This window comes from Brachycentrus maculatus, unplaced genomic scaffold, assembly GCF_059751285.1.
Source record: "Brachycentrus maculatus isolate JH-2025_06_01 unplaced genomic scaffold, ASM5975128v1 h1tg000095l, whole genome shotgun sequence".
NCBI classification, from domain to species: Eukaryota; Metazoa; Arthropoda; class Insecta; order Trichoptera; family Brachycentridae; genus Brachycentrus; species Brachycentrus maculatus.
Window position 1 is genome coordinate 468984 of NW_028280849.1, and position 15550 is coordinate 484533.

Consider the following 15550-nt stretch of genomic DNA (forward strand, 5'->3'; position numbering starts at 1 on the left):
TGCAAATCAGCACTAATAACGAATAAAAATAACATTAATTCAGTTGTATAATTAATTATATTGGGTATTTAGTAATAATTTAATTTGTCATAACACGTAAATTAACATTTGAGGGCCGCATCCCATAATTCATAAGTAACAAATTCTCGAATAAATATGACGACACGAAATTATCGACGATGGTTCCGTGGTCTACGTCAGTGCTCATTAATCAGCAGTTCCGAGTTCGCTCCCCAGGAATAGTGACACGACAGTGCTATATTATAACGTACACTACACAGCCTCCTACAGTCGTGAGTAAAATATTCGGAACACCCTGGTAAGCTTTTTTTAAGTATTTATTTTTATTTTTTTACTTCTCAACATAACATGGAAGTCTGGGTATTTACAGGGCTGATGACCTGTCATAGGCTGATTAAGTCATCACTTTACTTGTGCAACATTCACCCTTCTATCCATGACATTTTTTAACATAAAATATTCAATGGGAAAAAAATAACTTGGGAAAACAACATAAATACAGATTTTTTTTAAAAATATGTATTGTTAGCAAGTCCATAATTTTTTTTAAATACGTAATTTGTTTAATAAAAAAGGTTATTAGGATTTTTTCTAAAATAATTCCAGCCAACTGAAATAATATTATTTTTTACTTGTATCATTTCTTATTTATATTACAAAAGGCCACTTTTCAGACTACTTGGTTACTAAATTCTTTCATTAGAAAAATTATACTTATACTATATTAAATTATACTATATTATACTTTATATAATTAGTATTTAAATCACTGTATACTGTCGTTAATTTATTAAAGTACAAAGAAAATCATTGCATTTAAGCTTATATATTGTAGTAGTATATTATTAGTATGTTGTAGTAGTGTAGTAGTATCAAATTTGTTGGATTAAATCGGTTGGTTTGGTTGTGTCGGGTTGTGGTCCCGTGTTTAGTGTCGCGGACTCTTGAGTCAGAGCTTCGTGTTTCAAACCCACTTTACCACAATTTAAAACCTATTTCTAATAATGAGCCGCTTAGGCTCACAAAAATTGAATGAAATTGAAGTATGGTAGATAATAAAATCACAAATATTTATCTTTTTTAAAATTTATTATTCTTATTCACAATTAGTGTTCTTCACGACCAAATCAACTCTCTAAATATTAGAATGAGGATGTAATAAATAAGCAATAAGAATCGACATAATTTTATTTATTTATTTGTGTGTGCGTAAACTTATGACCCAGAGTGTATGAACCTCATGAAGGAAAGAAGATTTACAGCGTGTATTGGAGGAACATAATATTAACAAAATACGCCGTGTATTTGATGACATTGTCATAAAGTACCCTTCGTAGCAACTGTACCCCTTTAGTCCCTGCGTTGTAACCTTGTACGTATATTCCTCGACTTACGACAAAACTCCGTGCCTTCTGACGTAAATCGAATTGGTCGTGCAGCTGGAATTAAAATAAAACCATTCAAAATTGTAAATGATATAGACTAGGGTGATCAAATTAAAATACCAACTAAAATTACTAAATTCGGTCGCGTATTGCGTATTTCTAGCTCCTTACATATTTGAAGAGTTGACTACAAAAACATAAGCTGGAAAAAAATAACCGAGAAAATGTAACGAATAACACAAACGGGTAACCGAAAAAGTAACAGTTATCTTTTAGTCACACCTTTAAAAAATACAATAATTTTCCTGAATTATTTTTTTCTCACTCGAATATATTAGCAGTATATATGTAACTTACACAAGCAAGTATGGATATGCAACTTCGAGTACTAGTTATTGGTGCTATTCTTATATTTTCATTATTTTAAATTAAATATCAAATGCAAGAGCGTAAAGTACTGCATTATTGGATAACTAAGATACTATAAATAACTTGTAAGTAGTACAATAATGTTTCAGTCGTTTCACCAAAGTTATTTTTAAAATCTACGGGGTCAAAGATGTACGTTTTCTATCTATACTATCGTCAAATTAATTTATAATTTTTAGAATATTGATTGAATAATAAAATTTCGAAGAAAATTGATTATCTTATGTACTATATTCTAAAATAATATGAACTTGATTTTTTTTAATAATTGATAAATGCGTTATTAATAACTATATGTTATTAATAACTATATATTATTATAACTTAGTTATAATATCGACAGAAACTGAATGAACCGACAGCAACATTATCAATAGTAAATAGGTCATTATGAGACACATACTGACTTTAAAACAAATTAATTTTTGAAGAATGAAATGGAAAACAGAGAGTCAGGTGAAGGAGAAAAATCAGAGCTCTAAATATAATTCACATTCAAAATGTATTAGATTATACTTATATTAGATCATATTTTGCCTTTGTTATATTGTATATTCTTGAAGTTAACGTAAATTTATATTTTAATTTGAGGTTAACATGTTTCTTAACCAGATAATAGAAAATATATATTTATTCACGTCAGGTGAAAAAATATTCATTATTTGTCTGTCGATAAGAGAAAAGCTTATCTTATTAAGAGACAAGTTTACCTTAATAAGAGATAAACCTTGTTGGGTAATAAATCCAAAACTAAACACGGGTATTGGATTAAATTCTACTTTTATTTTGCAGTTACAATAAAAAAGAGTTAAAATTCTTTATTCAGAGACAAGCCTACCTTATTAAGAGACAAGCTAACCTCATTATGATACTTTTTCCCAAGCAGCATATCCTTCCATCAACATAATGAGTACACTATACATTTGTTCCGCGTCTGGTCCTTCTATCAATTCTCTCTTTCTCCTTCCGTAGTTTATCTGAGGTTTCTTCTTCTTGATAGATCCTGACATCAGCATTATGGGTTGAGTTCCTGCCATACCGGAAGGAGTGTTAAATGACATACTGCCCTTCCCTTTTATCGCTTGAACAATCAAGCATAGAAGATAACCCCCAAAAGAAAGAAAAGCGAGGGTAGTTACAGATAGCATGAACAACGTGTTTATTTTCCCGCCTTTTCCTTTCTTCGACCACATATCAGTTCGTCTGATTGGGTCATCCGAATTACTGCTTAATGCCAAGGCTTCGGGAGACGTGTTATCCCTTAATTCTGCATATGGCGCTTGAGATACTTCGTTATATGAAAAGTCGTCGAAAGAACTTTTAACCTTGAGTAATTTTTCCATGGGTAATTCACTCAGAACACGAAGATCTTCAAATCTATCCACATTTATTTGATGGCTACTCATTGAGGTAGTTTTGTTGTTATTTTGAACTGTGAATTCTGATTTCAACAGTAAATAAAATACACTGATAAAAAGAGAGGTTCGCGACATTTTTATTATTCAATATTATTTTTAAGAAACATGCACATAACATTCGACGCTACATATAATAACAAATAACACGTCTTCTCAAATATATTTTAGATGAATACTAATTATTAGTTTACTTTGGACGAAGAAAAAAAGCGTCTTTGGAGCGTGTATAAAAATGTAATATATGTACCTACATCAAACATAACTAAAATCATGGTTCTCAATATTTTAAAACTATTACCAATAAATATATTCAAGAAATAAAACTTTTACACAATGTCTAATGAATGTCTTCCTGCCCACTTAACTGGAAAGTTGTACAAATATAAATAATAATAAAACAAAATAAGAAGGTGTAGCAAAAATCTTTATAACTTAATAATAAATTTGTTTATATTTTATATTTTTCTTTTTCTAACCCTTATCCGCACCCAATGGTGCATAGGGCACTGCATCGTAATGACGGAGTGTTTTCTTGATCGTTACTTACATGAAGGCAATATGATTAATCCTGCGCTTCTAGGAACAGTCCGGGTAATATAAAATAAATATTAGAGTGTAAAATCATTAATATTTATATTCACACCCCCTGGGAATCAAACCTAGGACCTCCAGCACGGTAGTTAAACACGTTAACCATTACATCACGGAGCGACTATTTTTGGCATTACTATCTCCTTATAAGTTCTTAGTTTGTGTCTATGGTACAATCAAATAATCTTTGATGTGGCACCAAGCGCTCGTAAGAGTATAGTTTTTTCATACTCAATTATATTTCAATGAAAATCATTTCCACTATTCTTTTAAAATTAGTAGGTACATTATTATTCATTTTAAAATTTACAAAACATTATATTTAATAACACAATGATATAAAAATCAGGAAGAATAACAGTTGCTCGGTTAGTATTCGTCTTAGATATTTTTATACACCCTCTAGATGAAAAATAATGTAAAATACGACATGTGGAAATCCAGCTTTAAATTATGACGTCATCATTTCAGTCTCCACGGTACGAAATCTTAAGTGAAAATGACTTGAAGCTAAATCACATAATACGAAGAATATGTAAATTATTAGTTGTATACAATGCACAAATTTATGTTATTGCACAGGAAATATTAATTAGAATTTAATTATAATCATAAATTATTAGTTAGTATATTGCACAATCTCTTATTGAGTAGTAAGTCATTTGGAAGGGATGATATTAAATAAAAAAAAAAGCAATTTTAATTCTCCGCTCCCATAGTGTAGTGGTAACCGTGTCTGACTACCATACTGGAGATTCCGATATCGATAACCAAGGGGGTCAAAATAAATATAAGTGATATTAACTCTCATATAATTATTTCATTTCACCTGAATTTGTACAAGGAGATCAGAACTGATCACCTTGCCTTCGTGCATTTTTTTTAAAGAAAGGAAAACGGTGTAAACCACTATTTTACAGGCTTGTCTGCAGAAAGGAAATATCCTCCCGTTATAAGAATAGACGTAAAATAGGAAGGTAGATGTGAAAGATACATCACAAACCACCGAGATCAATTGAAAATAAATCTTTGTTGATTTCGTTTTGCTATTCGGAGGGAGACGTACCGGCGACGCATGTTTTGCAGTCAAACGTTTACCCAACCACGCCAAGACAAAAGTGTATTGATACGATGAGGAGCCCAATGTACCATTGGGTGTAGATAAGGTAGTAAAAAAGAAGAAAAAGACTGTTTAATTACTTAAAGTATACAAATCCATATAATATTTACCAGTCTTAAGATGTCTGTCATGGTTCCAGATATGATAATAATAGAATAGTAGTAGTTGTGAAAATATATTGATAGGGGATAAAATAAATCATTTTATTATTAGTTAATACAATATTGAAGATGACTTAATGAAGATGATTTACATTTTCGAGAATGAATAACTAAGAAAAATGACATGATACTGTCTTTATCATTCATCGTTCACTTTGTGTAATCCCACTTAATAGTTCATTTATTTAAAGTGGTACTACATAAAGTGAACGATGAATGATAAGGAGAGTGTTATATTATAATACCACAAAGTTAACAATGCTTTGAAAATTCGAAATACTATCAGAAATATTTTTATTCTTAAGGTTTTCATAAAAAAATATTATGCACTGTCTTAATTATGTCCGCCTCCGTAGTGTAATGGTCAGCACGCTCAGCTACCGTTCTGGAGGTCCCGGGTTCGATTCCCAAGGGGGGTAAAATAAATATAAGTGATTTTTTCACTGTAATATTTATTCAATATTATTGCCCTGGACTGGTACATGAAGCGGAGGGTTGATCACCTTTCCTTCATGTGTAAACGATCAAGATAACACTGCGTTTATATGACGCAGTGCCCTATGCATCATTGGGGTGCGGATAAGGGTTTTATTATTTTATTATTATTAATTATTACCCCCAAAATTATGAATCATTGTATAAACTCACGAATAATTTTCTTTAAATTAAGCTTCTTGATTTATTATTGGTGGTATTTTTTCTAAGTATTTCCTGAGTTTTGAGAAGGTCTGATTTATAACTGAGAGCATGACACTATTCTTCATGCTCGGGAGCCCTAAGTGATACAATTTTCTCTGTTTTTATTCAGCGCGGATGCATAAAAGTTTATATTATGTCGATTTATAAGTGACAACATCATACAAACATTGCTGCGTGCACACAACAAAAAAACAACACGATAATATGAGATATGTAAATATCTTTAATTTTGGAAATTTTAAAACACAGTTGGGAGGATAATGTAAATAAATTGCCTTTATTCAGACCTTTAATATAGGCAATATATTAAAGTATGGAAAAATACACACTTACGAAGGTTATATTTTATGTGAAGTATGTAGGGTAGAATGTATTCGGAACGCAGATATGATTACTGTCGTAATATAAAATTTATTAGGTTTGTATGTATGTTAATAATTATAAAAGGCCTTGGAGACTATTGCGATAATTTCAGTCCTGAAATGTTTGCGATTTTGATGAAACGTTTTTTGTGAATTTCGCTCTAACTAATATCTATATTATGTGCCTTATTTAATTTATGTTGATAGAATTTTAGACAATTTTGATTTTTTCTGCTCTTACATTGAATATGCATAACAGAATTTTCCCGTTTGATATTTCATAGAAATATTTTATTTTCTGGCGATTCGTACCATGTTTGTAGGAATGGACCGTCATTGGTTGATTCAGTATTTCTTTTAACGTCTGTATACCATTGAATTTTATGTTTTTAAATAAATGTAAATAAGTAAAGTGTCGGTTGTGATTCCGTTGTTAGTATCGAACAGTCTCAGAACATTCAGGGTTCGATTCCACACTACTACAATTTGATATACATTTTCTAAATAATGAATAGCTCAAGCACACAAAAAAAGTATTGAATTGAAATGTTTGTGTATATGAAAAAAAAATAAAAATACTACTCTTATCTTTAAAAAAATAATTAACGTACATTTTATTTTGATTTAAAATTATTAAATATTTATAGTTAAAATATATAAAAAAAATTAAGACAATATTTTTTATGAATATCATTAACATTACCTCATCATTAACTATTCGGATAATATCACGATTTTAATGACATAATTTTTTTTAAATAAATATAAATGTATGTACTTATTTTTTTACAAAACACTACCGCTTTTTAGAAAACAGTATCGCTTCTTTACGAAATAACATCTTTTCAAATAAGTCAAGTATTTGCTCAAACATCAAAATGTTAATGCAAAATTCAAAGAAAAATGGAATAAAATGCTGGGTATTGTAGTATTATAACACAAATGCAGATACAATTGTTTTTTTCGAAGGCACAAAACAATACTGTACACATAAATGCCAAATGGAGACATTGTTTTTTTAAACGTATGTATTTATAAAACCTTTTTTAAAACAAATATTCCATCAAGTTTTGAAGTGTTATATATTTTTATATTAACTGTTAATCTTTCAATTGATATGAAGTTATCATTATTCTTTTATTATATATACCATAAAAGTGACTTGTACATAGCATAAGGATTACTTGAAAACTTTTTAAATTCTGTTGTTTCCGTTAGAAAATTGTTTAAGCAGACGAAGCCACGTGCACGTATATTCCCAGACATTCCTTATTTATAATTAATTTGCAATTTTTAAAACACCTAGTTGAGAATAAGAAGTAATTTGATTAATTGCCCGAGCAGTCCACAGGGTACCCGCATAGAATGTTCACATTTGTCACACGCGAACTAATTCTTCACGCACCATCTTTGTCGGACTCTGTAATAATATTATATTTTTCAAACCTCACGCAGGTGCAAGGAACAGGTTTAACGCGAACTATTATTGATCGAACTTTAATTCAATACGGAATTGTCTGAATTCTAAACATATTTTATTAATTAAATAATTATTGAGGTAGGACATCTGCAATCTAAATCCTGGTTATCAGGACTCTATTCTAGTTGCGATAACACTTTCTAGAATTAATATGTGTTAATATACGTGTATATGTAACATCATCCAGAAATTGACCATAACTGAACATTTAAGAAATAATTTTCTCCACATCTTCAGTCATTATAATTGTTTCTTTAATATCGATATTTTCCTATTTATACCTAAAAATATGTTTTTTTAATTTAAAATAATAATAATAATAAAAACACAGACAGTTACAACCTCATCTTTATCCTTCAACGACCCAAGAACAGACTTACAAAATTTAAACTTAGCTACACATACGAATTTCATTGAAAAGTGGTATTAACCAAGTGAAATTTAAATTAAACATTTATATATATCACCACAAAGTAACTGCCGAATCAATGAATGAAATTATTTATGTATTTATAATCTGTATTTGTAAGTTTTTATCATTGAGAAATGCTGATATTTTTTTAAGTAAAACTATTAGAATACACACACACACACACATCGCTCTCTCCTTTCAACAATGTCAAATATAAAAAAGGTCAATTTTCAGTTTTGCATGTTTTTGGAATGCCCAGAAAATGAACTACATCCCAGCAACGGAGAAAAAACATTCAGGTGTTACTTAAAAAGATCCTTTGAACAGTAAAAAGTTCAATAAGTGGCTTGATATTTAATTTTAATACAAATTATTATATTTTTAAATTTGCAAAAAGGATCTCCTGAAAAATCATGTTTTTGACATGTAATATGACGTTGTTGAAAGGAGTGAGCGACATATATATATATATATATATATATATATATATATATATATATATATATATATATATATATATATATATAAATATATATATATATATATTATATATATATATATATATATATATATATATATATATATATTGTATATATATATATATATATATATATATATAAATATATATATATATATATATATATATATATATATATATATATATATATATATATATATATATATATATATATATATAAATATATATACACACGAGTTTTCAACCCAGTAACACTGTGTGGATGAACATTTATTTAGACATTGGTACCCACTGAAGACATTTTCTGTCTCGCACTCGTCAATGCAGCAAAGTCACAGAACTAATTATACGGTACGATTCTTTCTTTCACAGACTATTACCTTGTTCTTTTGCGAAGACATTATTCTTCTTCTTATTGCATATGCACTTCTACCTACAACTGTCGCACAGGGATGGATTGGTCGGGGTTCAGCAGCGGACATTGAGAGGTCTACTTTCCCAGCTGTGGCAATGGCGAGCCGGATACATCAGTTATTTATTAGTAGTTTACGTGATTTTATATAAAAAAAATTATTTTGATTGTGTCGAAAATATTTTGAAATTTAAAAAATATCAGAAATTCTGTGTTTTGTTCTCCAGTTATTATAGTTATTTCTATTGATATTGAAATATTCAACAAATCACAAGTTATGACAATGAAATATATATATAATCGAGTATATCCTAAAATAATATTTACATATGCATTTAAGAATTACTCTCGCATAAAACAAGAAAGCACCGTTAACGCAGTTAACAGACTTTATGGTAACACACCTATGAGACCAAAAACATAGAAACACATACCATTTTTGATAAAAAAAAAACATTGATTACAATGCAATAAAGTTGTATAACCTGTTTCCATTATTGATAAAGTCATTAACCTTGGTAAGCTTTATTTTTTATTGAAATTATTTTACATAATTTCTATCTTCATAATAAAAAAATTGTTTAAAATAATACATAATTAATGTAAAAAAGACCCACTCCTCAGAGAAAGTCGGACATCAATATTGTAATTCTGGAAAGGTTAAAAATAGAAACTAAACATAAAAGAGCTATTCCTAAATTGATAATGAAATTGGGTAGATCTTAAATAGATCGCATCATTTGGCCATGTTGTATTTGAACAAATTTCTTTCACATAGTTTTAAAATAAATACTGTATAATATGCCTTCGGCATGGAAAAGCTCGGTGAGATTTTATTATTTTAATCTGTAATTTGTAATTATGTGTTTGATCAAATAAAAAAATATATATATCTCATCATACATGAAAAAGAATATGGAAGTCTGGGCAAACGGGGCTTACGAACTGTCATAAGATGGTTTAAGTTATCACTTTATATACAACATACCCATGATTTAAAACCATAACTGCGCATATTTCTGACGTATTTATGCTTCAATTGAAAACACCTTTCGCTTGCTACTTCTTTGCCACCATCTTGGTTGAATTTAGTAAGTAATTTCACATAACAGAGACGTAAATTTGTAAGAAATGTAGGTATGTATTTTACTTGCCAAAAAACTACTGAAAATATCATTTATTTTATTAAATTTATATTTTAACGTTTTATTATTTATAAACTTTAACGTTATTTATGTCGAGCTAAACTTCACTAGCTAAACAACCAAAGTATGATATAGTTTTTACAGGCTCATAGTCAAACAGCCAGTTACGAATCCGCTACTGCACGGTTCATTTTACCAAATTGAGATACCTACTTTATGATATGTTATTATAAAAGACTTCACGGTCAATGCCATCTGATAAAGCTTTTGAACAGTGGTGGAGGAAAGATTATTTTTTCTTCATGTTATCATATAAGATTTATTAAATAATAAAGTTTACATATTTTTATTTATAATATCAAAATACCCAGTACCTTTATGATCCCACCAGATGCAAAGCAAACCTTCTCTCCGTGGATGTTCCGTTTTGTTTGTGATGTTGATGGTTGACCCGGACCAACCAAATATTTTTGCATTTTCCCGACAGAGCATGTTCATATTCATATTCAATGCACTTCAGCCGCAGTTTTAACGAACGACTTATCATGTTTGTAGAGCATTAAACAATGCATTGAAAACTTCAAGTACGAGCACGTACAAAAGCTAGTGCCATCTATTATTTCTACTCAAGTAATGATTGAAGACCAAGCATACCGGGGCTCATTACCTGGTATTTGTGATTTAAGTAATCATTTTATACAATTGTGTACAAATCATCACTGGGCCTATTATTGATAATCTATATTGCTATAGATTATCAATAATGATAAACCGATGAAACCTCTATTAATTCCTTTATTTTGCCTTCGTTCCATATTTTATTTTGACCTCTTACCTCGTCCGCAACAAATTTAAAATTATTATTTTTATTTCTTGATTTTTTTTCGCAGATACTTTGTGGCACATTTCATAAACTTTATAAAATTAAACAACTTTGCTTTAACCACTTTTTTATTATTAGTACACTTTAAACAACCGGTTTCGACAAGAACCTTGATGATGACATCAGGGTTTAATCAATTCAAATGAATATTAATTTGAATTTAAAAACTCAATATTATAATTAATATTGAGTTTTAAAATCATATTTTCATATGGTGTATGGAGTGTGTGAAAGTTTTTAGTAATATTATGTAATTAACTGTGAGTATTTTAATGTTTTAGAATATAATAAACCCTGTTGATGACAAGGTTCTTGTCGAAACCGGTTGGTTAAAGTGCACTAATAATAAAAAAGTGGTTAAAAAAAGTCGTTTAATTTTATACAGTTTAAATTTTTAATTCCCAAATATTAGTTATCATATAAATTTGCATGTACCTTTAAGTTATTTTTTATTCTTCATAAGATCAATGACTTAGTTAATACGGCATAGATGCCGATACAGAAAAAAAAACAAATAAAATAACATATTTTTCTACAAAAAATGGTTCACCACTGTGTTGAAACACATACGTAAGGTTGCATGAAGATAAATATCTTGTTTTCAAAGCTTCTCAGAAAATGCGATTTTTCCTTCTTTTGAAATACAGTACCTGTATCACTTCTAGTGCAGAATCTAACATGAATAGTACTATAGCGATTATAATATCTTTAACCATATTAATGCAAGGAATGGGATTTGTAAAAGGATCGGAAGTGAAACATGAAGACGATAGTGTATTGGAAAAGTTGAGGAATGGGTTCAAAATAGCCGGAAAACTTTTTGGTAAGTATTTCTTTTATTTCTCCTGAAGAAGAAAGGTCGATAATTAAGGATATATAGAGTGATCAGTCATGCAATACGGATTCATGGATCTAGGAGTGGAATATATTTTATGGAACAGAGACGATGCAAATGAAAAAGAAAATAATAAAAAGATAATAAAATGATAAACTAGAACGCTTGATGCTGCATACCCTTACTCGTACAAGGTTGGATAGTTAACAAAATAATTTATTTACATTTTTATAAGGAAATTAAAAAAAAGTTTTGGGTTTTTTTAGATAAATTAAAATATATTCATCAAGATTCAAATTATTCATATCTCAACATAGATGAAGAAGTCTATGGAATTTTGGTATTTACAGTGCTTATGACCTGTTATACATTGGTTTAAGTGATCACTTTATGCACGTGTAACATTCACCATTCTACCCATGACAACTACACCACTCAAATATCGAAAGACATATTTATGATTCAATTGAAAACATCATTTGCTCGCTCTTCCTTTGGCACCATCTGTGGTTGAGTTTATTAAGTTTTTATTTATTACCAGAGAACTATAATATTTTTATTTTATTTTATTTCAGAGAACTATTACGATTGTTTATTTACCTATGTTGAGATATTAATAATAAAATATTAATCATAAATCTTGAATAAATAACTCCCTAGTGGAGCCAAACCCAGAATTTGTGAATAAAAATTTAAACACTGTAAAAATGCTGTGAATTAAATATTTTTTATTTAATTAAACTTTTATTATTTTTAATGTAAGTTTAAGTGACTAATATTACATTTATAATTAATTGATTTTTTAGTTTTATAATTTAAGCTTCACTTAGTAAATACCGCTTTTATAAAGTAGTATTAATTACTTACTTATAACCCTATTCCTAACCCAATGGTGCATAGGGCACTGCATCGAATTGACGCAGTGTTATCTTGATCATTACTTACATGAAGGCGAGGTGATCACTCTTGCGCTTCAGGAACCAGTCCAGGGTAATATTAAATAAATATTACAGTATAAAATCACTAATATTTATTTTCACCCCTCTGGGAATCGAACCCGGGACCTCCAGCACGGTAGCTAAACACGCTGACCATTAATTACACCACGGAGGCGGACAAGTATTAACTAAGTAAACTGAAATAAAAAAATGGTAGATTTTAACACAAAGTGACTGCCGAATTAATGAATGAAATGGCTTTTTTTAGGATTGGAGGCAGCTTCCGGTGTGGCAAATCTTGTAGCTGAAGCCTTCGGAAGAACTTCTCCCCCTCCGAAAGTAGAAGAAGACGAGGACGAGGGTTGGGGGGCCAAGCTCCTTTCGGGGATGATGAGAACCCTGAGTCTGGACTCGGCTAAGATCAGCGCTATCGTGATCAATGCTATTGTATTCCTTGCACAGCTGGTAAGTAATTGAATTTTATGCAACTATGGATAACATAGACCAGTGGTTCTTAACCATGTTGGAGGTACCAAACCCCACCAGTTTCAAATGTGCGTTCATAATGGGAAAAATTTATTGCTTGGTTGATATGCTCCTTTCAAATAATATACTAGATCTATTGGATAAATGAATATATTGTATGTTGTATCACTTTTCATAATATCGTACAATAGTTCGGGTGTGTGTTTTGAGCTCCGCCGAACCCAGGAGACTGACTCACCGAACCCCTCGGGTTCGATCGAACCCCTTACATTGACAGATATAAATTTAAGAGGCTATATTGGTGACTATAAGGGTGCGGATGCCTCGTAGCAAAACAACTGTGGTACAACTTGAGGATTAATATTATATATGACCCAAATATTGTTTTTTTCCAAATAAAATCTTTATTAAAACTCATCAGTCAGAGGGTTCCAACAATTATTTTCAAATTGTTGTATACATACTTATATCGTCTTTTTAAACGTCGGACTAAGTATTGACGACAATACTTAGTCCAACCGTTAAAAAGACGACCTTAGAGATATTATACGTCCTAATGACATTTAATTAGACTTACGATACTATTACAATTAATAAAATACAAAGTATTTGTTTTTACTGAAGTATGCTACGACACCTAGCGGTTCGAATGTTTATTTCGGTCGCGCACGAAATATTCACGCAGCGCCATCTGTATTCATTTCAGATCAGCACTTCTCTGCTGCCGAAGAATCCCGCACTGCCAGACACCGAACGGAAACTCAGAGATGGCACTCCCATCGACTGGATTCTTCAAAACCCGACAGAGCCACTTCAAGCTCTGATTAACACGGCGAAAGATACAACTCTGCCAGATAAAATCATCCATATCATCCGAGAAAATTCAAAGGAAACCGACTCATCTTGCGTGCAGTTGCTAGTTTGCAAAACGGCGCCCATTGTGTGGGGAATGCAGCGCGCGCTGACGGCGCTGGGCGGGAAAACGGAAAACTTTACACAAAAACAAAATGGCGGAGAGACACATTCCGGCGGGAATGTTCTTTTCCGCCATTTGCCGGAAGTGAGCGAGTTCCTAGAGCATGGAGACGTTTGCGAAAAGAAGTACGAAGAATGTAGATTAATAGATTAGGGTTAGCGAGGCGTGGGGATGCCGAGTGACATATGATATAGGTTACGCGGATACGTATGTAGGGTAAACTGCATAGTTATTGGCCAGTAAAGAAAACTACTAATCTGCCAATATTTAAAATGGTTACGATCGACACGACTCGAAAAGGAAAAAAAAAGATATATAAAACCTTTTCCATCAGGAATTCGTATTTTTAATCTAGACTGATATCTATTGATTGAGTCATTTACCAACATTGATAAAAGCCTATAAAATAAAACAAGAGCTTTGTTTTTAACCACTTTTATTTTTGGTACTTTTTCTTCAACCGATTTCGACAAGGTTAGGATAAGGTAAATGGTCAAGCAAGCATAAAATATGTCACACAATATGTACAAAAAATATTTAAAAAAGCGTTATTTTTATTGATCATAAATAGTGAATGAAAAAAATTAATGTTTTTTACATGAAAGAATGATATATTATATATTTTCAAAAGTTTAAAACTATGTACAATCGGTCTTGCAGAGAATTACATACGAATAAAAGATATATGTATAATGGGGCACGCAGACATTTTTTCTAGAAAAACATCGTTATTGTGTTTCTCACCAAGTTACAAGGAATAAATGATATTTTTTTAAAGCACGTCGATGATTAAATATAAATAATAAATAAAATTAGTCTTTGAAATTAGTTCTTATTTTCAGGTTATGATAATGGAAAATTTCGGGAGAAGAATAAAGGATTGTTGAGAGGAAGGATGAGGTTCACTTTTTAGAAAAATCATTATTTAATACTTAAATTTTTTCTATCTTTTTTGTGTGTACATTAGGTTAAAATAAATAAAAACAATGAAAAACAGATGTCAAAAGAGCTCAACTGACAAGACACACAAGATGGCTTGGTGGGTCTCTACAAAAATATTTTAAAAATGTTTATAATTAGGCTTACCATACGTCCCGGTTTGACCGGGATTGTCCGGGTTTCAGACACGGGTCCCTTAGTCCCGGACGGTTTAGATTTTGTAAAAAAAAAATCAAAAATAATGAATACTGTCGTTAGTAACTGACAGTGGCCAGTTACTCCACTGTTTACCTCACCCAATTACAAGCCTTGTACCGTGTTCCATACTAATCAAATAAGGAAACGACAAGTTAATCGCGACGAATAATAACTGGGATTAG

The 15550-nt window shown here is 30.5% G+C and overlaps 1 protein-coding gene across 1 annotated transcript; it reads left to right on the forward strand.

Annotated features, from left to right (window-relative positions):
* The first annotated feature begins 11685 nt into the window (after positions 1-11685).
* LOC148310454 (uncharacterized) lies at positions 11686-14384 on the forward strand. Its single transcript, XM_088258410.1, has 3 exons — positions 11686-11819; positions 13038-13234; positions 13962-14384. The coding sequence occupies exons 1-3, from the start codon at positions 11717-11719 to the stop codon at positions 14382-14384; spliced, it is 723 nt and encodes a 240-aa protein (XP_088114536.1). The 5' UTR covers positions 11686-11716.
* The last annotated feature ends 1166 nt before the right edge of the window (positions 14385-15550 follow it).